This window comes from Mustela erminea, chromosome 18 (genome assembly GCF_009829155.1).
Source record: "Mustela erminea isolate mMusErm1 chromosome 18, mMusErm1.Pri, whole genome shotgun sequence".
Lineage (NCBI taxonomy): Eukaryota > Metazoa > Chordata > Mammalia > Carnivora > Mustelidae > Mustela > Mustela erminea.
In genome coordinates this window covers 28,226,188-28,252,323 of record NC_045631.1, presented here as the reverse complement: position 1 = coordinate 28,252,323, position 26,136 = coordinate 28,226,188, and the positions used below count along the sequence as shown (strand labels likewise).

The following is a 26,136-nucleotide window of genomic DNA, read 5'->3' as shown; positions in this document are numbered from 1 at the left end:
ATTTCCGGTAATACGTCTCCTGTACCATCAGACCTTTATAATTAACTTAAGAAGTTTTTATGGTTAGTTTGTGTGGTTTTGAAAATAAAACCTTTTAAAAAACATTTTTAGAAGTTTTTATCTGTACAAGATATTAGTAGACATAATTATCTACTATAACCCGAAATTGCTGTTAATGATGGTGTCTTGTCCTATTACTATGTGTTTTGGGATGTTTCCCTTTTGTGAATATGGAAGAATTGATGAGTGTTCTGAGCACTTTCACTGAAAAGTATCACTAGTGGGGAAAAAAATCTCACTGACCTTATTTGAAGAAATGGAAGAAAATACAGCTTTGTATTTGATAGAGACAAAGGAATACATCACTTGAAGTTCTGCCACTTATTCTAACAACTGGGAGAAGCTTTTCAGGAGGGAGCAATTTCCTGTATAGTAGTATAAATGGACATTATTTAAGTATGCTTTTTAAAAAATATTTAAATATGTGAAATTGGTGAGAGCTTGACACTTGCCTCTTGTTTAATTTTGTTTTTTTAAATATAGCATGTATGTCTGTTTCACATGAAGTATTTTGAATAGCAGTAGTACATTCATGGTAGGGAAGATAAAAAATACATATGCATAGCTTTCTTGGTAGAATGTGTAAATGAAGAATGAGAAAAGGACATGAGATTATGTAGATTGCAAGGAGTGAAAACCCCACCCATTTGTAACCAAATCTTGCAAAAAAGCATAGCTCAAGAGTAGCCTCTCCTGAGGCTGAAGGTCAGTGCTAACTGTTGACAACAGCTTTTTTGACTGCATTTATTTGGAGACCTAGTTGGGAATAAGAAACAAAAGTTTCTTGGTTTTTCTTTTTTTCTTCCTCTACCTCTTTCCTACTAGTTTTCTTTTCTTACAGTTGTCTTGCACCTGCCCCTGAGGAATAATTTGGGATTCAGTTAGTTACTAATTGACTAACACTATTAATTTTTCTCTTTCTCAGCATTGTAGGACTTAAGCTGTGACAGTTGAACCTCAAAATTGTCTTATGTGACTGTTTGGTGTAGTGACTTAGAAATATAGAATTCTTATTTTACAGAATAGTTAAGAAGATGATGTGTTGCTTTTACACATAGAGTTCTAGGTGATCTGGGAATCATTGGAATTTTTTCTCCACAATTATTAGAAGGGTAACTGGATTAAATTCACAAGAGTTTGAGGACCATCCACTCAGAAAAATATACCTCTGAAACTAGATGGAGAACTTGGCCTCTGGAAGCCCATCCACAGTCCCTTTATATGTGATTGGAGACCTCTTTTATTTATCTTCCTTCATTAGTTCTGGACCTAAAGGTTACTATAAAGTTAAAGTCAGGAAGAAATGAAAATTAATAATTTATAAAGTTTATTGTAACCAAATTTATTATAAATTACTTATCTCACAGCTTGTATACTTGCATTGTGTTGCAGTGTATACTGAGTTTGTAAAGCCAGTTAATCTATTTTATTACCATGTTTGTATTAACAGTTAAACAATTACTTGACTCCTTGCCCTGGTATTCAGTAACCAAGTTACTGTAACTACACATTATAACTAGTTGTGCTTGCAGTCATTAAGGTATAAGAGGAAAGTGAAAGTAAAGTGCAGTGTCTTAATCTTATGTTGTATTTTATTCAGATCCTGGCCTGGTTATAATTAAGACCTACTAGCAGAATTTGACAGAAGAATTTAGATAAAATACAATTAACTTGGCTCACCCAGTCCATGAGAAAGTAATGACAGTGGTGGTCTCTGAGGAGAAGGAAGGAAATTGGTATCTGGGTGACTTGGGCAGAAGGAAGATGTGTTCCTGCCCCACCCCCAAGCTTTTTCATTTTTGTTTGTATTTTGTTCTGTGTGAACTTGTTATCCATTGGAGAAAATTAAAAAAAAAAAAAAAATTAGTCTGGCCAAGTCTAATAAAAACCCGCTGGTAACTTTTTAGTGGGACTTAATCTGTCATACTACATTTAGTCAACCAGAATATTAATAACTCATTAATGAAGGAGGGTAGAGCCCTCCTTCTAGCAAGTGCCTTTTGATCTTACACACTTAGTAGGTTTTCAGGGACCTACTGTCTTTAGATCCTCTATATTTACTTAGCAAATACGATAATATCTTTTGAGTATACAAAGCAAATCAGATTCCATTATTTTCCTTGTTAAAACCCTTTAGTACCTTCCTTTGCCTGTGCAAGACATTCAGGATTCTTACTGGGATACATTTAGCTCATCAGTCTGGCCCTTGCTTGTCTTTAAAACCTTACTAATTCTTTGTTCTGCAAACCTTTCATAGTTTGTATCCAGTGTTAACAGAAGTACTTCTGTTTCCCTTAGCAGATTTACCCTTTCACATCTCTGGGCCCTAGTATTTAGAAGGAAGCTTCTGTTGCACATTCTGTCGACCTCCCTTGAGAACATTCCCTTAGTGGTGGGCCTTCTGTGACAGGTCCCTCTTACATATCTTTGTTTTGGTATTTTTTGCAAAGAATTGCTAATTGTGTACTTGTCTGTGTGCTTTTGTTAGTCTGAGTTCCTTTAGATAAGAACTCTGAAATTTTAAGTCTTTTTATGGTGAACTTAATTTTCATTCCTAAAGTCCAGTGCATGTGAAATATTAAAGTGGGTAAGGGAGGGCAGATTCTTAAACCAAGAAACATTGGTGATCTCAGATCCCCTCCTTTACCTTTTTATGTACTTGTTCTGCCTCTTAGTTTTAATCCTGGAGTTACACATCTCTAGTTAAAACTATAAGGTTATAACAAAATAATTGAATGCCATATTTGTTGAAAAAATAGAAGGTCCATCATTTGGCTGTCAGTTGCCTCATTTGTAGTGGAGTTGTCACTGTTTACCTTAAGGCATTAATGGTTAAATGAGGATTTGTAATGATGACGATGTATGAATATCAAGTCTTTCTGATTCATTTTGTAACATGATTTATTATGTTTTTGTTTTTTTTCCCCAGCTCCAGAACCTGGGTATAAATCCAGCAAACATTGGCTTCAGTACCCTAACTATGGAGTCAGACAAATTCATCTGCATTCGAGAGAAAGTAGGAGAGCAGGCTCAGGTGGTAATCATTGATATGAATGACCCAAGCAATCCAATTCGAAGGCCAATTTCTGCAGACAGCGCCATCATGAATCCAGCTAGCAAAGTAATTGCACTGAAAGGTATAAAAGATTGTGGGGATATTTTTTTTCCCTATGTATAATTTATTCAGATACAGTAATTAGGATTTACCTTTTTTAGTGTGTTGATTAAATTTAGTTAAATCTGCAAAGTTAAAGATATTACTAAATTTGATTTTAACTGCTTTCACGGAGTGGCATATGTTTCTGTGAAATGTCTTACTTTCTCCTCAGCATAGATGGGTAAAATTTTAAGTTTTAGGTTGAAAGAATTTAAATTTTGTACCTCCAGTGTGACAAGGCTGTGCTAAAAATACAACTCCATATACAGAAGACCAGACATTAGTGATTCATATTCTGGAATAAAATATACTTTCAATATTAGTACTTAAACATTGCAGAATTTTGTTAGGAAGATAAACTTATCATTTATGTTGTTCTTTTTTATTCTTCAAGTGTGCATTTCATTTAGAATGTCAAGTTCTAAAAATGTCTTGAATTGGATGAGTGGCTGGCTCAATGGGTAGAACATAGTGACTTTTTTTTTTTTAAAGACTTTATTTATTTATTTGACAGAGATCACAAGTAGGCAGAGAAGCAGGCAGAGAGAGAGGAGGAAGCAGGCTCCCCGCTGAGCAGAGAGCATGATGTGGGGCTTGATCCCAGGACTCTGGGATCATGACAGAGGCTTTTAACCCACTGAGCCTCCCAGGAGCTGACTCTTGATCTAGGCTCATGATTTCAAGACCCACCTTGTTGGGTGTGGAGCCTAATTTAAAAAAAAAAAAAAAAGTCTTCAATTTACACTGATTGTTAGAAGTGTTTGTATATGGATATTAAATCTTTGGAATCAAGGGTGTTAGAGTTTATTCAGACTAACTTTTTGGTCTCCCAGTAGGGAACCATACAATCTATCCATCTGAGCAGTTTAAAGAAATTCATACTGTCTGGAAGCCTGTATTATTTTTTTTCCTTTGAACTATAGAGTGAGAATGTAATTGACACTTTAAAACAGAAGTTTCTGAGAGGACTAGGTGACAAGCTTGCTGACTCTGAAAAAGGCATTTAATTGTCTTTATTTTGCTTTGTTTTTCTTATTGGTAGTAGGAAGAGTTCAGGTTCCTAGTAATTTCTTAATAAATTTGTGGGTGAGTTGTTAATGGTGCTAGGTTTTTAAACAGGTTTTTCTTCACATAATTTAAATTTAGTAGTGTATTTAGTAGTGAATTTGTAAATAATTTGTATTTAGTAGTGAAACTGATTGGAGATTAAATGCAGGGTTGGAGGCAAGCATAGTCAAATAAATACATCATCATCACATATCCAAGATAGGAGTTGTTGATCTTATCTTAAGGAAAGGTGATCCAACTTTCACACTAGGACCACATGTTTTATGGCAGCAAGCTTCTTGCTTTTGTTAAATGATACATATGTTATACTTTAAGGTATTAAGCTCTCTTTAGCCTCCTCAAAGAATTTAGATTCAGCTGCTTAGCAGCTCTCACTCTTCTCTACTAAAAGGCCATCGTTTTAATTTTCTCACATTTCTTTTCTATTTTTAATGTTATTGTTATCTTATCACATTTCTTAATGCTTTCTTATGTGTGCAGATGGTGAGTTATCTTAAATTAGATTGTATTAGTTATTGTCCTGTTATATAAGAAGAATAAATTGAAAGGATTTTCAGAGCACTGTAATAATAGCATTATAGATTTGTGCCTATATGTCTATATTGTGGAATTAAGCTGTTATCTTGCCCTCCTGCCCAATCACCCTACACATGTACTCCAACCCCTTTTGTGTAGAAATAAATAAGAAAGTCTGTTAACTAGAGGCTGGGTAAGGCAGCAAAGAAAAGTAAGTCATTCCCAAATACTGCTTCCCTCTGAAGCCATTTTTAAACCTTCACTTCTTTTTATAAACAGGACTATAACTTTTAACAGTTGTTCAAGTCTGGTTGTGGTTTACATATTGTGTGGGATGGGAATAGCATTCTTTGTCTTATGGAAGAAGTTTTACATGTGGTAAGAAGGATCATGGTACAAAACTCTTATGTTTTGTGTCCAATTCTGCCAACCCCAACCTCCCTCCCCCAACCCCAACTATAATTTAGTTTTTGTTTTTCAAGAGCCAGATTCTCTTTGGCTCAGGAATGGAGTTTTATTTAGTCTCTAAGGACTAATCTGGATTAGCTAACCTAGAGAATGCTGTGGGCTTTGATCTCTGTTAATTTAGACCAAATCACTTTTCATTCTGATGGATTTCAAATTATAAGTACAAGCCTTTGCATCTGACTCCGTGAACTCTTAACACTCAAGGCAAATTTCATCCTTCTTTTACTGTTTGCTGTCTTAATTGGATGAAGCTTGAACTTTGTATTTCCAGCATATTAACAGCATCTGAAACTGTCCTTTGTCTCCTTTTTTTTCCTGCACCTCTACCTTTCCCTGATGAGATGTAGCATGTACTTCTCTTATGTGCTTAGTACAAGGCAGAGTTGTAGATCCTTCTCCAAATAGGCAGTTTCCACTAGACCTGGTTGGATGGGGATGATTGCCTTTTAAAAAGTAGACATTTCCCTCTGTGTTTGTATCAGATTTGCTTTGTTCTGTGTACCTACAACTAACTTAGTTTATGCATAAACATTCTTAATTATCAGCATGAAGGCTACAACCTTGTTTTCCATCACTGTTAAGTCTTCAGACTCATTTTCATTTGGGGTTTAGAATTCCGTAGAAGTCATACTATTTATTTAAAATGTCCTTAGTAGAGGTAATGTAGTTTTTGCTTCAGCTATGGATATAGATTGTTGGCTTAGTCTCTGCTATCTCTTCAAAGGTTGCTGCTCTATCAGTGTGACTTCTGTAGTTAGTTATTAGTCTCCTGATAGAACCATTTTGTTTTGAAGTTACAGCTTGTTAGAGATAGTCTAGCTAGATAATAATTTATCCTGAAGTTTGCTTACCTAATGACTCATAATTCATAATTTTGTTTTTAGCTGGGAAAACTCTTCAGATATTTAACATTGAAATGAAAAGTAAAATGAAGGCCCATACCATGACTGATGATGTCACCTTTTGGAAATGGATCTCTTTGAATACGGTTGCTCTTGTTACGGATAATGCAGTTTATCATTGGAGTATGGAAGGAGAGTCTCAGCCAGTGAAAATGTTTGATCGCCATTCTAGCCTTGCAGGGTGTCAGATTATCAATTATCGTACAGATGCAAAGCAAAAGTGGTTACTTCTGACTGGCATATCTGCACAGGTAACGTTTTTCTAGATGTTTAATAAAAGGTAAAGAGAATTAATATGAGCAGACTGAAGTTTATTTTAAAATTATGTCTTCTATGTTTAGTTTATTTTGAAAGCATTTTTTTTTCTTTTTTAAGAAATAAAGGTTGCTAGCTTAATGACTCTAGACTGATGTAGGTTTTCAGAATACTCTTACCAAGTGATTTTTTTTTTCAAGATAGTGTAAAGAGATGCTTGTTTTTGAGGCACATTTTAAATATTCATGTTAAGCTTTATTAAGAAAATGTTGGAACCAAATTTTAAATTAAGAGGTGTCAAATCTACATGGAGAGACTAAATTTATAAAGAATTATAAATCCTGCCAAAAGTGATATAAAGCATTTTAATTATTTTACTGGCTGATGAATCTGAGAGTTATAGATTCACTGGGTCCCCAAATTTTGTTCTTTTTGATCCTTTGTAGCAAAATCGTGTGGTGGGAGCTATGCAGTTGTATTCTGTAGATAGGAAAGTGTCTCAGCCCATTGAAGGACATGCGGCTAGCTTTGCGCAGTTTAAAATGGAAGGAAATGCAGAAGAATCTACGTTATTTTGTTTTGCAGTACGGGGTCAAGCTGGAGGGAAGGTGAGTTTTGGCTTCGCAAATTATTATTTAGGGAGAACTTATCTTTGTCTTTCTACTAATTTAATTAGTCCTCTAATTTCAAAAGTCTTCTCTCTCCATTGTTAATTTGTTATTAATATAAAGATTTGTGGCGACTTTAAATTCTGCTTCTAGTAATACTTATCTAAATAATGTTTTCTTGTGATAGTTGTCTAAAATGAATAATGTTCTTTAACAACTTTTTTATATCAGCTGTTTATAGTGACACTTTATTTTGCTTATCTTTACCAAAGGCCTTAGTTTGATGTTTCTCAATACTGTGTATAAGAATTAAGGTTGCTACAATGTACGTTTGTTTGCCTTATATCTAGAGAGTGTGACTTAGTAAGTGGAGCCCATCATCTATATTTTGAATGCCCTAGGTAACTAGATAGATTTGGACCACAATTTGAGTAATATCTTAAGTCAGCTTCTCAACCCTGGCTATACATTGGAATCACCTGGACAAATTGAAGTACTTTATATCTTGAGGTTCTTAGTTATAATACAAACAAGGCCTGGTTGACTAGATTATAAAAAGTTTAGTGAAAAGATAACAGATAGTTTATAATTTGCTAGGAAGGTTAAGGACCAGGCTTTGGGAAAAAATGAGGAGGAATAAGAGAGAATGGGCAGTAGCCATGTTCCTAGCCAAAAGCCCTGACACAGAAGTCTGAGGATTCACCTGCTGCAGTGCCTCCACTTGGATGCCGCAGTTGGTACTCCTGGCCCTGGCAACTCAGTTTAGCTGTCGTTGTAACTGCCAGAGTAGAATCTCTTAAGTCTTCTGTAAGTAGTTAAAAAAATTAAGATAGAGGTGGCTTGAAATCCATATCTTCTTAGCAGTGAGGGAATAGATGCATGGGAAGTTAAAATTCTGCATAGAATTTCAGAATAAGAATCCCTGAACTGAGGAATGATCCAGTCAGCCTCTTAATATGGTGAAGATAGCCATACCACCCTGAACACGCCCATTTTCCTCTGATCTTGGAAGCTAAGCAAGATAGGGCCTGGTTAGTACTGGGATGGGAGAAAACATTGGTATTTTGGTCTGAATTGATTGAATTTCACGAAGAGACACTTAAGTTTTAGAAGTCAGATATTATCCTTAAAGACATAAAGCTGAGATATATTTTGAAAAGTCCTACTGGGAAAAAACTTCAATGTCATTTTTCTAGTATCTGAAAATCTGTATAGGTTCTTTTTTTTTTTTTTTTTTTTAAAGCATTACTTTATTTTTATTATTTTATTTTATTTTTAGTCTTTAAAATTTTTTTTTTTAATTTTTAAAATTTATTTTCAGCATAACAGTATTCATTGTTTTTGCACCACACCCAGTGCTCCATGCAATTGGTGCCCTCTCTAATACCCACCACCTGGTTCCCCCAGCCGTCCACCCCCGCCCCTTCAAAACCCTCAGATTGTTTTTCAGAGTCCATAGTCTCTCATGGTTCACCTCCCCTTCCAATTTCCCTCAACTCCCTTCTCCTCTCTAACTCACCTTGTCCTCCATGCTATTTGTTATGCTTCACAAATAAGTGAAACCATATGATAATTGACTCTCTCTGCTTGACTTATTTCACTCAGCATAATCTCCTCCAGTCCCGTCCACGTTGCTACAAAAGTTGGGTATTCATCCTTTCTGATGGAGGCATAGTACTCCATAGGGTATATGGACCACATCTTCCTTATCCATTCGTCTGTTGAAGGGCATCTTGGTTCTTTCCACAGTTTGGCGACCGTGGCCATTGCTGCTATAAACATTGGGGTAGAGATGGCCCTTCTTTTCACTACATCTGTATCTTTGGGGTAAATACCCAGTAGTGCAATTGCAGGGTCATAGGGAAGAACCTGTATAGGTTCTTGAATGCTTTATCTTTTGTACTCTACCATGGCTTTTGGAAGATAGCTGTGTTTTCTGCTATAGTTTGCCATAGCTTTTGAAAGAAAACCATTCTTTTCAGTATGGATACTTAATCTAATGAAGGATGAGACCCTACAATTTTCGTATGGTATGTATCTTGAAAACTGTACTGTTTTTTATTTGACTCCATTCCTGACATGACTAATTAGGCTAAATATATAATGCTCTTTTATTGAGGTTTTTTTTTTTTTTTTTTTTTTTTACTTTTCTTGCCTGGCTGATATGCAGCATCAGATATTTTGAACCAAAATGTTCTTATCCATGAGGTATATGTGATTAGAGAACCAACTTAGGTATATACTTTCCATCTGTGTTAGAGAGATGTATAGGTAGAGAAAAATTTAACAACTTAAGTTAGAATTCTATTTGGAAAGAGTAAATTATAATTGGAAACGATGAGAAAGTACCTTCCTGGGTCATATATTACCATTCTGTGCCCTTAATTTATGGTAGATTGAGGTGTGATTCCCTCTAGCTATTCAGTTAGCTTTTTAAAAGTTTTTATCTTAAAAGAATACATAGGAGGCTACAAAGGCAGTACAGAGAGAGCCCTCTGTTTTTTACCTAGTTTTTGGTTACATCTTGCATAGCTACAGTACATTTGAAAAACCAGAAATTGACATTGGTACAATTGTATCATTCTATGTCATTTAACAGGAGTAGATTCGTGATATATACTGTTCTATCACCATGGATTCCTCTGCTTCCCCAGTGTCTCAAACTCCTGACTACTAATTTACTCTCCATTTGTGTAATACTATCACTTCAAGAATGCTCCATGAGTAGAACTGTATAACATGTGCCACTTTGAGATTGGCATTTTTTTTTTCACTTGGCGTAATGTCCACAAGAATTTTTAAAATTATTGTTACTAAGGAGTATTCCATGGTGTAATTGTACCATAGTTTAATATTCACCTATTTTAGAACATTTTGGTTGTTTTCAGTGTGGGGCTACAAATAAAGTTGCTGTGATGATCAACTGCTGAATGAGAGATCTGTATCAATTTTATTTTCTTTTAAACAGTTACATATCATTGAAGTTGGCACACCACCTACAGGAAACCAGCCCTTTCCAAAGAAGGCAGTGGATGTTTTCTTCCCTCCAGAAGCACAAAATGACTTTCCTGTTGCAATGCAGGTATTTTAAGCAAAACAAATGGACTTTTAAAATCTCTCCTCCAAATTAATACCCAAACAAAATTAATCCCCAAACTGCTACTCACAGTCAGTGTAATTTAGTAGTGCTTAGAAAAATACCCTTTATTCAGTAGTAAAGTTTATTAGTGCTCCTTTGTAAAGAAGTGTTCTTAATTTTCATGTAATGAATAAACTGGGTTTCCTAAGTTCAAAATTATGTTTCTCTTTTATACATTTTACTTATACTCTTTGTTAATTGTAAGAACTTGGGGTAGTAAATGGCAATAGAAATGAGGAAACCATATATATTTCTCATATAAGCCTCTTGTCAAAGTTCTAGAATTTAGCGTCTCTAAAATGGAAATGAATTAATTTTTCTCTCTGTAGATTCATGATTTTACTGAATTGTTGATTTTCTTTATACAGATTAGTGAAAAGCATGATGTAGTATTCTTGATTACTAAGTATGGTTATATCCACCTCTATGATCTTGAGACTGGTACCTGTATCTACATGAATAGAATCAGTGGAGAAACAATCTTTGTTACTGCACCGCATGAAGCTACAGCTGGAATAATTGGAGTCAACAGAAAGGGACAAGTAAGGAAATCTTGAAACAAATTAAGCAGTGAAATAAAACTACCATGAACTTTGCTTTTTCTTCCCAAAAAGCAAATGGTTTGGATGTCAGAAATAATATACACATAAAAATACAGAAGCACATGGTAAAAAGTCTCCCTTTGATCCTGATTCAAAGAGAAACTATTTGACACATAGCCACTTAGGATTGTGTTTATCTGTCTTTATTGTCAAAAGAAATATTTCTTGGGTGCCTGGGTGGCCTTAGTCTTTTAGTTGTCCAGCTCATGATTTCAGCTCAGGTCCATCTCATGGATTGCGTGATCTGGGGATCAAGTAGGGCTCTGTACTCAGCAGGGATTCTGCTTGAAGAGTCTTTTCCTCTGCCCCTTCCCGCAATCAAATAAATAAGTCATTAAAAAAAAAAAAAAAGACTCTCCATGCAAAAAAACTATTAGGGTCACATTTGGCAGGTGGTTTTGCTTTTTTTTAATAGGGTTTTTTTCGTTTTGTGATTGCTAAGTCAGTTAATCAACTCCTGGGGAAAGAATTCTTTCTACATCTCTTTTCCTGTTATTAAATATTTAATGTTGGAAAGTGCTGTGTTACAATAGCTATTGCGGGGTACCTGGAAACTTATCCAATTAGATAGGGGAAGTATTACTTATTCTGAAATTGTCAGAAGTAATTCATTTTCTGTTTTCTTAGTATTTTAGCGTGATCAAAAATATTCCACCAGGAGGTATCTTATTTTCTAAAAAATGGTTTAAAATTTCAAGCAGTACTATTACTGATCTTGCCTTTTTCTTGCTTTTCAGATTAGTATTTTTCACAGATAGTAAGCAAAGGAAGCAGATAGGTTCCCCTCCACCTTTGTTCTGTTAATTTCTGGAAAGTGGTATGTATGTAAAGAAGCAGATCCTATAGAGAAAGGGAGTCTTTCCCTGTCTGTCCATTCCCTGTCTGATCTCCACACCTGATTAGGTGCTTAGGCTTTATACTGCCAGAATTTAGGTAGCTCTCCTCTTCTACATCTATCACAATGAATTACAATTGCTTGTTTAACTGCTTCAGTCACTACTCTTCGTTAGAAAGGGGCTTTTTAAAAAAATTGTATTTCTATACCAGTCAATGTCTTGGCACTAAACAACTTTAAAAATTCAGTAGCTTTCATGTATTCAGTTGAATGGGTCTCTCTTAGAAAAATCAGGAATGAGTTGGCCTTTTGGTGAACTAGGTTAGTGATAATTTAATTATGAAGTTGTTAAACTAAAGACCTCCTTATTTCTGTTACCATGCTGATATTTTTAAGGTAATAAAGTATCTGGGAAAATTTCACCATATATATTTGCCATTTGTAACTCTGATTCTGAGAACTTACTGATGATTCTCCTTCCCAACAAATTTTCTGGGCCAGTTGCTTTGAGTAGGGAGATGGGTGTTTATAGGGACCTTAGGCCTTAAGTCATTTCCTCTGGTCTTTGGTCAAAGTCAGTTGCTGCTGGGCATATGCCCTAAAGGAATGAGTTTGTGGTTTCTATTGGTTTAAAAATCAAAAGCTTAAAAAAAAAACCAAAAACTGTCACAAGAACATTTTTGCCAGTATGTAGCTTAAATTCTGAACTTGACTTTAGAGGTAGAGGAACCTTCTCTGTCCCCTGTAGATATTGAGTACTGGTTGCTAGAAATCTGCCAGAACAGTCTAAAATAGGATAAAGATGAATCTGTGGATTTGGTGTTTGGGAAAGACGAAGGCATAGCAATTATTAGGAAGCTTCAGACTGTAACTGGAACTGGATTTGTTCATCTTCCTTATTTTTCCTGGGAGCTAAGCATTAAATTAAGGGTGAGGGTCTGGAATGCAAATGACTATAAAGAACAAGTAATTACTCCTTCCTTTAATGTCTTAATTTGTAGTAGAATGACATGAGGCAGATAGAGGATAGCCGAAGTCCTGGAGCTGGGGAGGGGTCCCTCTGACCTGTAGAAGTAAAAGCATTTGGAAGTTAAAATTTATTCATTTTTCTCAAAAGGAAAAATAGAACAGACAGGGTACACTGTTACCTGTCTCTTTTGATTATTGAATTCTCAGATTGTGTTTTGATTCTTGTTAGTACTGGCACAGAAATTTCCCATTTTCATTTACTTAACAAATATCAAGCGTTTATTTCAGGCAAAACAGTCTGGTGCTAATAATACAACTAAGGAAGGGTAAGTGCCTGTCCTTATGTGGCGTTGTGACTGAGAAACAGATGAGAAATTCCAGTATGAGAAGTGCTGTTGGGATAATATGTTTGTAAGCTGAGGTGTATAACCAGATCTGGTGTAGGGGAGAGGAATGGATATGTAAGTAGTGAAGTGAAGGCTCCCTTTCTCATGTCAGTTGAGAGTAATTTAGAATTTAGGCAAGTAGGGCAGAATTTTGTGACAGTGATTTTTTTTTTTTCTTTTTAAGGAGAATTAAGGGTAAGTAACTATTCTCCAAGTGCTCTTTACTGATGCTACATTTATAAAGCATCTACTGCATGTGTTGCAGTATATTAGGTGCTTGAAGATTCAGTGATTCCCTCCCCTCATTGAGTATATAATCTGGTCTCTAGGAGTGTAAATGGAATTAAAATTACTGAAAATCCTTGTTAAAAAAAATCCTAGAGTTAAAAGGAATATACCTTAAGCTTCTTCCAGGTGAGCCCTAGATTTCATTGAGATTGCAGAGCTTTTTCATAATCCTGTAGATTGTCCAGACTCTCTCCCAAGAATCGATAAACCACATAGAGAGCTGCCTTTTGGAGCTCAACTGAATGGGGCCTAAATTTTGACATTAACCATGTTACGAATGAATGGATGATTGCAAAGCAATTAGTTCAGACAGTGTGAAGATAGTATAAAATAGGTGGTTATTTATATTATAAATATTGTATTTATATTATAAATATGGCCATGTTTTAAGAATCCCCAAATGGCTTACCAACCCTTAGTCTTCTTTCTCCTGGGTGGTGGGTTTTTTTTTTGTTTTTTTTTTTTTTAATTTTAAATTTTTTATTTTTTATAAACATATATTTTAATCCCCAGGGGTGTTTTTTTGTTTTGAGAGAGGGAGCATGTATGCATGCATGTGCATGAGCAGGGGGAAGGGGCTGAGGAGGAGAGAGAGAGACTCTCGAAGCAGGTTACACGCTTCAGCATGGAGTCCAACACGGGGCTCTATCTCATTACCTTGAGATGATGATCTGAGCGGGAAATCAAGATTGAGACTCTTAACTGACTGAGCCACCCAGGTGCCCTTAAGTTTTTTAAAATTTATTTATGGCAACAAGAATGCAGTTGTCACAATTTCATTATCTTTTATGACTCAGTAGTAAACAGCTCTAAACAAATTTTGTATCATTGATATCCAAATGAATACATTGCAGCTATTCATCAATCTTTAAATTGCAGGTTCTGTCAGTATGTGTGGAAGAAGAAAACATAATTCCTTATATCACCAATGTCCTACAAAATCCTGATTTGGCTCTGAGAATGGCTGTACGTAACAACTTAGCTGGTGCTGAAGAACTCTTTGCCCGGAAATTTAATGCTCTTTTTGCCCAGGGAAATTACTCAGAGGCAGCAAAGGTAGCTGCCAATGCACCAAAGGTAAATAGTTAGGGAAATGAAATTGCCATGATGGGATTCATGTTAATATGTTCTGTTTCTAATAATGTTAGAAGTGGAACCAGCTCTCTCACAGAGAAACTAACCCTTTTTAGGTTGCATTTTCCTGTAGTATAAGTTACTTGTCAATGCCTCTAGACTTGGTTAGCTCTTTAAAACTCAGTGTCAGATTATGTAGATCTAGCTAGCTATGATTTACATAGATGTAATAATGTTCAATTAGTTATAACACTGTTTACCCTCATCAGTGATAGCTACTGATTTTTATTTCTAAACTTCAAAATTAAATAGATCCTATTTAGTTTATGGTAAGAAGATTGTCTGAAATTGTAGCTGAATTTATTCTCATCACCTTACTGTAATGTTGGACTGAATTAACACTCTGTACCCCAATCAGTACAAAGTTTGCACTTAATGTGAACCTGCAACAACAGCCAGCCATAACTGCTTTACGATTAAGCTGTTCTCTTACACATTGGTATTGTAATTGGATTGATATATTTCTGATTCTGAGTAATTTTACAACCTTGAACCAGAAGTGTGACAGATACTGACTGAATCTTTGCTATTTAGTGTATGGAACATTTGAAATTTGTTATTGGTAGATGAGGTCATGCTTTTAAGATTGACTCAAGAGATCCTTGGAGTTATTAGTGTAATGTTGGATCACCTTTAAAAGGAGTCTTGCACATTTCTCTTTCTTAAAGGGAATCCTTCGTACCCCAGACACTATCCGTCGGTTCCAGAGTGTCCCAGCCCAGCCTGGTCAAACTTCTCCTCTACTTCAATATTTTGGAATTCTTTTGGACCAGGGTCAGCTAAACAAGTACGAATCCTTAGAACTGTGTAGACCTGTACTTCAGCAAGGACGGAAACAGCTTTTGGAGAAATGGTTAAAAGAAGATAAGGTACATAAACTTATGTTAACATACTTTTGCTTTGATCATATTTAAATACCATGGTAGCAAGTTAGAAACATCTAGGCTGCACCAAAATGCCCATTATTTACTGCTTATAGGAACAGAACAAGGACAGACATTGTATGAGATGCATTAACTTACTACCTTTTTGAAAATGTATTTAACTTTTATGTCACGTTGAGATAGGGTATCTTTGTTCGTTTTTTTGTTTGTTTTTTGTTTTGTTTTGTTTTGTTTTAAAGATTTTATTTATTTATTTGACACAGAGAGAGAGAGATCACAAGTGGCAGAGAGGCAGGCAGAGGGGCAGGCCGGGGCGGGGGTGCTGCGGAGCAGGCTCCCTGCCGAGCAGAGAGCCTGATGCGGGGCTCGATCCCAGGACCCTGGGATTATGACCTGAGCTGAAGGCAGAGGCTTTAACCCACTGAGCCACGCAGGCGCCCCTTTGTTCGGTTTTTTAAATGGAATCCAGGATTCTTGCTTGGTGCTTAAGAGTACTAACCTGGAAGCAAATTGCTATCCTTTTTTTTTTTTTTTAAATTGCTATCCTTTTGCTTTTGGAAAATTTTGGTATGAGATGCTTACTTCAGTATACATACACATATATGCATATGGTCAACATATGTAAGACTCTTTTGGACATAGGTTATATATTCTTTTATCTCACATCCCATACTTGATATACACAGTAGTTTTAACCTTACAAATACATCTTTTAGAAATACCCAAGTATTATCAAAATTGTTGTATTTGCTACTAGTAACAAGTGTTTGGATGTGCAAGGGAAACATGAAATGTTGAACGATTGTTGATAAGTTACAAAACTTCAGGGCTATCTAATTAGCAGTGGTAGGGATTCCCAATTACATGGAAAAATATTTAACTAGTTTCTTGAAATTTATTTAAATTTGACTCTTTAAAATTTGTTCTTAACCAGCTTTCTTTTCTGTAGGGTTTCCCTGTATTTTTTGTATTTGCCCAGCAATTTCTTTTTACACAAAGCAGCTAATAGCACTGTGTTTCTTGAGCACATTATGGAAAATGTTGCTTATTTGTAAGGCAGCTAACAAGTTTAAAAAGTTGCTTGGTGGCATTATTCCTTTCATTCCACCATAAAAAACCTTTTTCAGCAAAGTGGTAGTATTGAATTACTCTGTCTTATATCAGGAACTGAGGTGGTACTGTTTAAAATACTCTGGTAGTGAATAACTTTTAATATAATTATACCTTTCAGTTTTAGTGTATATTGATAATATTTTTACATTACTAATTCTAAGTCCTTGTTTCTTGACCCAGCTTCTAGCAGTCTTATGGGATACTGGAGAATAGTGTTTCAGAGTTGGGATGCTTGGACAGGAGTCATTGCTGAAGAATAGTTACTAGCCATACTAGCGAGTATTTGAGGTCTGTTCTAATTGTTTAAGTTAAGAGAGAATGGGAACAGCCAAGGTAACTGAGTTGACCTATATAGCTATGTGAAAGCTTTTTAGGTATCATTACCTTTTTTGTGAAAATGGTTGTATGGGATTTATTTATGATAAAAGGATACTGGTCAACTTTGTACTAGTTAGCATGTTCAGTTAAGAGGTATAGACTCCAGTAGAACTTTTTACCTCTCAGTGATAAATGCTATTCTCTGACATAACCATTAAAAGTAGAAAATCAACTCTAGTATATAAATCAAAATTCTTAGGGAAGCTGTTTTCCGGATTGGGCAGCTGACTGATGCAGTCTGAATAGTACAGAGGAGGGTATTTGCTTGTATACCACCTAAAAATTCTAAAGTTTTTATCTCAGTCCCTGTAAAATTAGTATGTTCTGCTTTGCGACCTTAGATCTAAAAGTCAAAATTATAATGGAGCTTAGATCCCATAGACATACAGATTATACCTTAATTTTAAGAAGGGTCCTTAGGGTAAGCCTCATCTGACTCCTTAAATATTAAATTTTTATTTGATAACATTACATTAAAAATTGGATTCTTTTTGGAAAAATTGGGGCCATGTTGATCTGATGATCTGAATATTCATAAAAGATAGAAGTACAGGATTCTACTTTTTAGGTACCTCTTCCTAACAAAGTAGTTGGTTATATCTATAAGTATGAATGAAGTCTTGCTGGGCCTTTTATCCTTAAGTAGAATGTGTGGAGAATTCTACTGAGACAGTGCTGTGAATACAAGATGAAGAGTCTTTACTAACCACAACCCTTGCATATTTATAATATATTCTGGGACAATTGTAAGTGCCTGTCATTAGTTATTTATAGTGAAAGTAATATTAACTGCTCATTTATAAAATAGCTCATGGATTACTAAACAGTCTCTTTTTCCCTTGGACAGCTGGAATGTTCAGAAGAACTTGGTGACCTTGTGAAATCTGTGGACCCTACATTGGCACTTAGTGTGTATCTGCGGGCTAATGTCCCAAATAAAGTCATTCAGTGCTTTGCAGAAACAGGTCAAGTCCAGAAGATTGTTTTATATGCGAAAAAAGTGAGTTCAGTGAAACAGATTCTCAATATAAATTCATTAAAACATTGAGAAATTAACTTACAGTAATGGTCAATGAATTTAATAGTGAATTTCTTTAAACTTTGAATTACTTGAAAAAGCATAAAAACCCTGTTTTAGCTCTCACATAGAGAATTACACTTAACTTAGAAGTTACATGCTGGGGTGCCTGACTGACTCATTTGATAGACATGAGATTCTTAACCTTGGGGTCAAGTTTGAGCCCCACATGGGGTAGAGAGATTTCTTTTTAAAAATGAAGATAATTTTGCTTGGCTTCTCAGAATTTAAGATGTCACAGGCCTCTTTAACCTCTTAGAACAAACTTTGAAATGGTCATTCATTGAAAATAAGTAAGTTAGTTATAAAAATTTATAGTTTTCCATTCAAATATGTTATCACCAAGGGGTCTATTCACCTAATATAAACCAAGGTCAAAGTGAGCATGTTAACTTAATTAAAACTGAATTTGTACTTGCAGTAGTCCTATATTAGTAAAATTCTGTTGTAGAAAAAAGCCTTCAAATGAAGGCTAAACAGAAATGAAACTGTACAGCAGAAACTTTGCAAATCAATGTCTATTTTTAGGTTGGATATACTCCAGACTGGATATTCTTGCTGAGGAATGTCATGCGTATCAGTCCAGATCAGGGACAGCAGTTTGCCCAAATGTTAGTTCAGGATGAAGAACCTCTTGCTGATATCACACAGGTAAAGGCATTAAAATGTATTCTGCAGAAGTTGATTTAAAAAGGGAGTTCAGGGGAGGGATCTGGGTTTAAGCAGCTTTGAAGAATGGGTTAACCTTTCTTTTTCTAATAGAAATTAGAGCTGTGTCTGTTAACATAAACCTCAAATATCTTATTTAAAAAATAAACAACCAAAAAAAAACAGAAAAGCAAGTAGCAGAAGAATGGACAGGAAGATACCACCCTTAAACAGTTTTAAAGCATGTAAAACAAATTCCATCTTGTTTAGAATGCACATATATTAAAATATGAAAAAATATATGGGAATAATAAAGGCTGGTTTCTGCCATTGGGTGAAGGAAGAGATGCATATAGGAAGTGGGACTCAGAGACTTTTCCTATTTTGTGTATTTTAAATAGTTCATCAAAATTTTAGAACTATTGTTTTGATTGATTGTATTCTGCTCGTATATGTAGTATCTTGACAGTTTTTTTAATCAGAATTAAAAATAGCTAGATGACAAAAATTTATTCTTAAAATTATGAAGTTACGTTGTACAAATTATATTTAAACCTGGGTTTCGTTCTGGCAGTTTTTGTATATGTAAAGTGATACTTAATTTCATTTACAAATTTTCAACAGGATCATAAAGCAAGTTTTAAACATCTTAAGAAACAGTTCTCATTAAATTTTTTTCCCCTAGATTGTGGATGTCTTTATGGAATACAATCTAATTCAGCAGTGTACAGCATTCTTGCTTGATGCCCTGAAGAATAACCGCCCATCTGAAGGTCCTTTACAGACACGGTTGCTTGAGATGAACCTTATGCATGCGCCTCAAGTACGTTTTTCCTGCATTTAGGCATGTTTCCACTGTTCTAGTTAGTAGATATTGAGAGCCTCTTAGATTAAGCTGTTTGAAGCTACTGTGATGCCTTTACTTTCTCCTTTATTCACTATTGAATCTTAGTGTGTAATCTGGATATAGAATTACTGCTGTAAATGGGATATAAAATAAATTTGTCCTATTTGTGGTTTTATAGGTTGCAGATGCTATTCTAGGGAATCAGATGTTCACGCATTATGACCGGGCTCATATTGCTCAGCTGTGTGAAAAGGCTGGTCTGCTGCAGCGTGCATTAGAACACTTCACTGATTTATATGACATAAAGCGTGCGGTTGTTCACACTCATCTTCTTAACCCTGAGGTACTGTCGTTTTATCTAACAGATGGCCATATGATTGATTGGTATATAGAAAATGTGGTTGTGGTACTGAAGTTAAGTTCGTTAAGTTATGTTCATAACATCGAACATTAAGTTCAATATTATTTCATTTATGTATTTGTTTACCTGTTTATTTTGTCCTGTAGTGGTTAGTGAATTACTTTGGGTCCTTATCAGTGGAAGACTCCCTAGAATGCCTCAGGGCCATGCTGTCTGCCAATATTCGTCAAAATCTGCAGATTTGTGTTCAGGTGGCTTCGAAATATCATGAGCAACTGTCAACTCAATCTCTGATTGAACTTTTTGAATCTTTCAAGAGTTTTGAAGGTAATTAAGAGTTTCTAAGTTGTTTTTAATTAAGCCAAGAGGGGTATTATTATGATATTATACTATTGGAAATTCTGTCTTTCTACAAGCAAAATTTTATGGGACAATTTGAGTTTTATTTATTAAATGTCAGCCCTTTTATGTTGGATTCTAGAGATGTGCAGCGAATGAGACTGTCAGCTTGGATATATTATAGATTAATTAAAGGCAGAATTTTAAGACATAAACCTAAATAGTAGCTTTGTCGTAATTGTATAAAATGAAAATATTAATGGTCAGGTATAATAAGATTTCACACTTCTTTTGTCTGACTCTTAAAATGGCAAATGTTTCTAGCCAGGGACATTTTGTGACTTATCATTATATACTGGGTTTTCTCAACCTTTACACTATAGATAATTTGGGGAGTCTTGTTTGTTTTGTTTTGTTTTGTTTTGCACCATAGATAATTTGGGCTGGATAATTTGTTTTGGGGGTGAGTTGTCATAGGCATGCAGGATATTTAGTGGCATCCCTGGCTTCTACTTCTAGATGCCAGTATCAGCTAAAACAGCTGTGATCACCAAAAGTCTCCCCAGACATTGCCAAATGTCTGTCTCCTGGGAAGAAAAGTACCCCATGTGAAAATCACTGCTATACTGAGTAGCAGTGTAATCCCTATTGGATGACGCTTAGGTTTATTAGCTAAGCTTCTGGGCCCCAGTCATCTTTTTTTCCTTCTATTTGTCCTGTTGCTCTAGACAGAAAGAACAAGATTTCTACTACTTTACTTAATTTCTCAGTTTCTGTATACTATACACTAAATTTATTCTATTCATTCAAGTACAGTAGCCACTAGTGACATGTAGCTATATAAATTTGAAGTAATTAAAATTGAATACAATTAAAATTTTAGTATATGTGCTGCCGAAGCGAGCAGTACAATTAAAATTTTAGTTCTTCGGTCACAGCAGTCGCATTTCAAGTACTTAATAGCTGTGTATGGTTGGTGCCTACCATATTGGACAGTGCAGATATAGAACATTTTTATCACAAAGTTCTGTTGGACAGCACTGCATTAAATTCTTTTCAAACCACTTTTGTATTTTTCCTATTAACTGAATATAGGAATTGGGCGCCTGGGTGGCTCAGTGGGTTAAGCCGCTGCCTTCGGCTCAGGTCATGATCTCAGGGTCCTGGGATCGAGTCCCGCATCGGGCTCTCTGCTCAGCAGGGAGCCTGCTTCCCTTCCTCTCTCTCTGCCTGCCTCTCTGCCTACTTGTGATCTCTCTCTGTCAAATAAATAAATAAAATCTTTAAAAAAAAAAAAAAATAACTGAATATAGGAAAAACCTGCTCTAAAGGACTTCTTTCAAAATTTCTCATACGTAACTGGTATGATTTCATTTAAAATTTCTCCTGTGGAACATGGTATGATTAGCTTTGGTATTAGGTAGCTGCCTCCTAACTACTTCTCAGCTATTAGAAAACTTAGAATTGTCTGTTCTGTAGGGATTTAAGTGAATGTTCATTTATTGAACTGATTACTAGATTAATTAGTATTCTTATTGAGCTTTTTGAGCAACCAGTTTTTACTTGGGGCTATACAGTAGAAGTTATTTTTAAATTGAGGTATAATTGACATGATGTTTCTTTAATTGCTTAAGTATTTTTCAGTTCTATCATTCTCAGAGGTACATCTATGCTTAATTTCAGTTATTTTTCTCTTTAAGGTCTCTTTTATTTTCTGGGATCCATTGTTAACTTTAGTCAGGACCCAGATGTGCACTTTAAGTATATTCAGGCAGCTTGCAAGACTGGGCAGATCAAAGAAGTAGAAAGAATCTGCAGAGAAAGCAACTGCTATGATCCTGAGCGAGTCAAGAATTTTCTCAAGGTAAGTGGTTTTGAGTAATGCACTTTCTGGCTGGATTGAAGATCAGAAGTTTTACATAGGTTTCATCATAGTTTTAAATATTTGTTTTCACTAGTGCACCCAGGTGGCTGAGTTGGTTAAATGTCTGCCTTCAGCTCAGGTTATGATCTCTGTTTCCTTCGATGGAGCCCCTTATCGGGCTCCCTGCTCAGTGGGGAGTCTGCTCCTCCTCCTCCCTATGCCTCTCTCCCCTACTCATGGGTGTACGTGCTATCTCTCTCTCTCTCTCTCTCTCTCTCTGTTTCTGTGTCTCAGATGAATAAATTTTTAAAAATACTGTTTCCCTTAACGGGAAATTCTTAACATTCTCAAATTACGTGCTAAATTACTTCTTCCATATTTAATACTCTGTGGTTTCCTTCGAAATAAGGGAAGTGGTAAGTAATACTTAAGAATGAACACTTCTTGGGGTGCCTGGATGGCTCAGTGGGTTAAGCCTCTGCCTTCACTTTGGGTCCTGATCTCAGGGTCCTGGGATTGAGCCTGTTATCTGGCTTTCTGCTCAGTGGGGAGCCTGCTTCCCCCTCTCTCTCTGCCTGCCTCTTTGCCTACTTATGATCTCTGAGTGTCAAATAAACAAATAAAATCTTAACCGAAAAAAAAAAAAAAAGAAGAAGAAGAATTAACATCTCTTTAAAAGAAGAAAAAATAGCACTGTGTCAAAAGAATTTCTTTCACTTGAATTTTGGAAGAAAAATTTTGAAAAGTAGTTGGAGATTCTCAGTGTTTAGATTTTCAGGTATACTCCTCTTAAAGATTAAGGTCAGTTTGCCCTCATGTCCTTCAGGAGCCTGTATTTACATGAAGGGTTTGTTATCTAAAGGACCTAGGTTTCTCTCTCATTGAAGTAGCTTTTCTCTAGAAACTCAATATTAATTGTGTGTAATTAATTAAACTGAAGGTAAGATCTAACAAAAGAAAACCCTCAGCTTTTCGACACTAGTTATAGAAAAGTAAGAACTGCCTGTGTTGCAGTGAAGAATAATGGTTTAAAGATTTTTAGCTCATCAGAACATATGGGCAGTTAAATTTGTTTAATGTTTAGTTTTACTGTCATATCTACCAGTTATACAGTAAGGAAAATAAAGCTTTAAAATTGGCAGTTGCCGATAAAAATAAACTATAGAAAACTTCCATTACCCCTTAAAAATATATTTTGCACTTAAATTTTATACATACATACATGGGTGTGTGTGTATATATATGAAACAGTTCCAGAGACTGTATATAAAGTTCAGTATTTTTTGTCTTTTGGAAGAATTTTACATTGAAACTAAAACCAAAACAATTATTTTGTAATTCAGTATACTGAGTTTAAAATACTGTACTAAATAACATAGATTATCTAAATCTATAGTTTTATTAGCTGCTGTCCCTTCTGAAAAATTATTGCTGGGCTCTAGATTAAACAGCTAAACTCTTAGTTACTAAGTATAGAAGTTGCCTTATATTTTAGATTAAAAGATAAATTTTCACCAGTATCTATAGCTTTCTATGATGTCTTGGCCATCATGAGTATTGTGAGTAACCTAGATAGTATGCTGTGTTCAAACCCAAGGCTTTCTGGTGCCAAAAAGCCCTCCAGATCAAGAAGATTTGATGCTTTATGCTTGAGTAGAGTACCCAAGAAAACAATTCAGTTCCTCTTTTGAGTATCAGTACTGTTTCCTTTTTTTTTTTTTTTTTTTTTTTAAATATTACCTGATTCTCACACTGATTCCTTTTTTGTTACTAAGCTCTCAACTGTTACGCTTCAGTTGTCATTGCTTTAGAACTGGGTTTGTATTTTTCTATTATTTATATGTAAAATGGTACTAAATTAACTATTTTCACTTAATTACGATCTTGAGCTTCAGAAATCCTCTGGATTTTAGCATGGTATAACCTTATGTTGCATAGCCCCTGAGATCTAATGAGAAGAGGACTCCCCTTCCACACATCACACGGTGAATCAGGTGTAAGTTTGATAGAGTAGGGAAATGGATGTTTTTTCTGGGCTTTTAAACCAGTCAGCCCTGGTTCAAATTCTGTTGTGTCATTAGCTATTGTTTGTTCATTTGGTATTTGTCTAGCTGTTACCTAAGGCAAATTGACTGGTATGCCTTAGCCTCAGTTTCTCCATCCAGAAGCTGTGTTCATCTAGTCAAGTACCTTGTATGCCATAGGTGTTCGAGTGATAACTATTGTTAATAAACTGTGTTGGTGGACCTTGGAAATAAGGTAGTCAGCCAACATGTGATCATTTTCTATGAGGCAACTTTCCCCTTTGGTTTTATGTTATTCCTGACTTTATGAAGGAATTTTATTTCCAGCTGAAGTTAAAGGTAAACCTTGTGTCTTATCTTCAGCCTGAAATGGGAGCTCAGTACTTAGATATTACTATTGTATTCTACCTTGTACCCCAGTAGTAAGAATGAACATACTAGGCCCTTCACTCTCTTTCCTTATTGACCTGTATAATGCTACATCTCATCATCGCGGTCATTAAATTTCATTTTGGAGACACTAGCCGTATGGTAATTGACTGGTGTGATATGTAAACTCTGAGAAGAAAAATACTCTGATCCTGAACATTCAAGTGCAATTTATGTGTTAGCCACCAGTAATACAGAGATTGGTAGACTATGACTTCTTTGGAAGGCAGCTATGCTCACCACTACACCACCAATGCTGATTGATGATGACTTCTTTAAAGTAGCCTGTGACAGGATGAAATGTTGTCATAGCATGATTTGGCTCATGCATTCACCCTGTGGAACTATAGGTCTCTGTAGAAAGCATGGAACTGTTCTTCAGACCCATGATCTGCTTTCTGCTACTTTTGATCTTACTTCTTTTATCATTTTTCTTTCTGGTTGTACTTAAACCACAGTGGCCTGCTTGCTATTCCTGGAACTCCCTGAACTCTCTCCTGCCCCAGGACATTGCTTGTGCCCTTTTCTACTTTTTTCTCAAATCTTCATGACAAGAATTCCTTGTTTTTATTCAGATTTCTGATGAAATGCTATGAGCAAGGATGTCTCAGATTACCATGTTTAAAATAAAACCTACCTTCCATCTTCACCTCATCCCTGTCCTGCTTTATTTTTCTTTAAGACACTTAACATTACGAGACCTTGCCTTTTTCCACCAGAACATGGTTCCCTGAGAGAATGCTTTACCTTATTCCCTGCTATATCTTAGTGCATAAGAACAGTGTCCAGTACATAGATCCTCAATAAATATGATCTAAGTGAATAACTTAATGTTTAAGAAAACCTCTGAATGTGTTTATATAATTTCAGTTTTGTTCTTTAAAATGTTTAACCATAATAGCTAGTGGGTTAACCTTTTTAGGAAATAATTTAAACTATTAATAGCATTTTTCCCATATGTGAAATCGCGTGCAAATTTAGGCAGTCAAGAAAAAACACTAGTTTTTAATCTACTTTTCTAATCTTAAATTTTCTTCAGAAATATGGTATAGTTGTCTTAACCAGCAGAATTCTTAAAGACCCATGCATGAGACCAAAATGCCTAGGTAATCTTACATTACTGTTAAGTGTATTTTCTAAGTGGTAAAATAAAATATATAAAATATATAATATTTTATGTGGATGTTAAAGAGGAAAAAGAATAGTGTGTTGATCCACTGACTTTCTGATGTTCATTTAGTAGGAAAAACTTGGCCAACTGAAATCTTATGGATAGGTAGATCAACATTTTTTCTAGAAATTATTGTAGCTGTTAGTACAGAGTTTCCATGGTGCTAAATAATACATGCTTTAGACTTTCCTTAATGGCAAAAATCTGCAGCTGGACTTCCACTTCAGATTTACAGCCATTTTGATTTTTTATTTGGATTTTCTCCCTTCTTCCATAGTTAGTTTGGTGTTCTCTGAACATTTCATAGGCTATTCTTCAAGTTATTTATAATTGGATGAGTGATATGCACTAAACTTATGAACCATTTTATTTTAACATTGCAAATAATGTTCTCAGTGATTGTCATTGGGGAAAGTCCTGTTCTGCTTAGTTGTACTTCCTTATTAGACTGACATAGAGGAATCATTTATTGAGGAATGTTTCAATGTGTATAAATGAATTCCTGATGGAAACTATTGTTTTTTGTGCTGTACCTTATGTCTGTGGAATTTAACAGGACATGTATCAGGTAAATGCCCAGTACAGGTCTTACCAACCTGTCTGTAACATCTGT

The 26,136-nt window shown here is 35.3% G+C and overlaps 1 protein-coding gene across 2 annotated transcripts in view; it reads left to right on the top strand.

The window, feature by feature from the left end:
* CLTC (clathrin heavy chain) overlaps positions 1 to 26,136 on the top strand; it is a 66,093-nt gene that overhangs the window by 18,386 nt on the left and 21,571 nt on the right. For both annotated transcript variants that reach the window (XM_032321149.1, XM_032321150.1), the window contains exons 2-14: positions 2,990 to 3,197; positions 6,154 to 6,422; positions 6,873 to 7,034; positions 10,003 to 10,116; positions 10,542 to 10,715; positions 14,133 to 14,330; positions 15,056 to 15,256; positions 17,610 to 17,762; positions 18,369 to 18,491; positions 19,174 to 19,311; positions 19,514 to 19,678; positions 19,843 to 20,023; positions 21,736 to 21,899. In XM_032321149.1, coding sequence (XP_032177040.1) covers positions 2,990 to 3,197; positions 6,154 to 6,422; positions 6,873 to 7,034; positions 10,003 to 10,116; positions 10,542 to 10,715; positions 14,133 to 14,330; positions 15,056 to 15,256; positions 17,610 to 17,762; positions 18,369 to 18,491; positions 19,174 to 19,311; positions 19,514 to 19,678; positions 19,843 to 20,023; positions 21,736 to 21,899 — 2,250 coding nt within the window. The remainder of the gene's footprint in view (positions 1 to 2,989; positions 3,198 to 6,153; positions 6,423 to 6,872; positions 7,035 to 10,002; positions 10,117 to 10,541; positions 10,716 to 14,132; positions 14,331 to 15,055; positions 15,257 to 17,609; positions 17,763 to 18,368; positions 18,492 to 19,173; positions 19,312 to 19,513; positions 19,679 to 19,842; positions 20,024 to 21,735; positions 21,900 to 26,136) is intronic.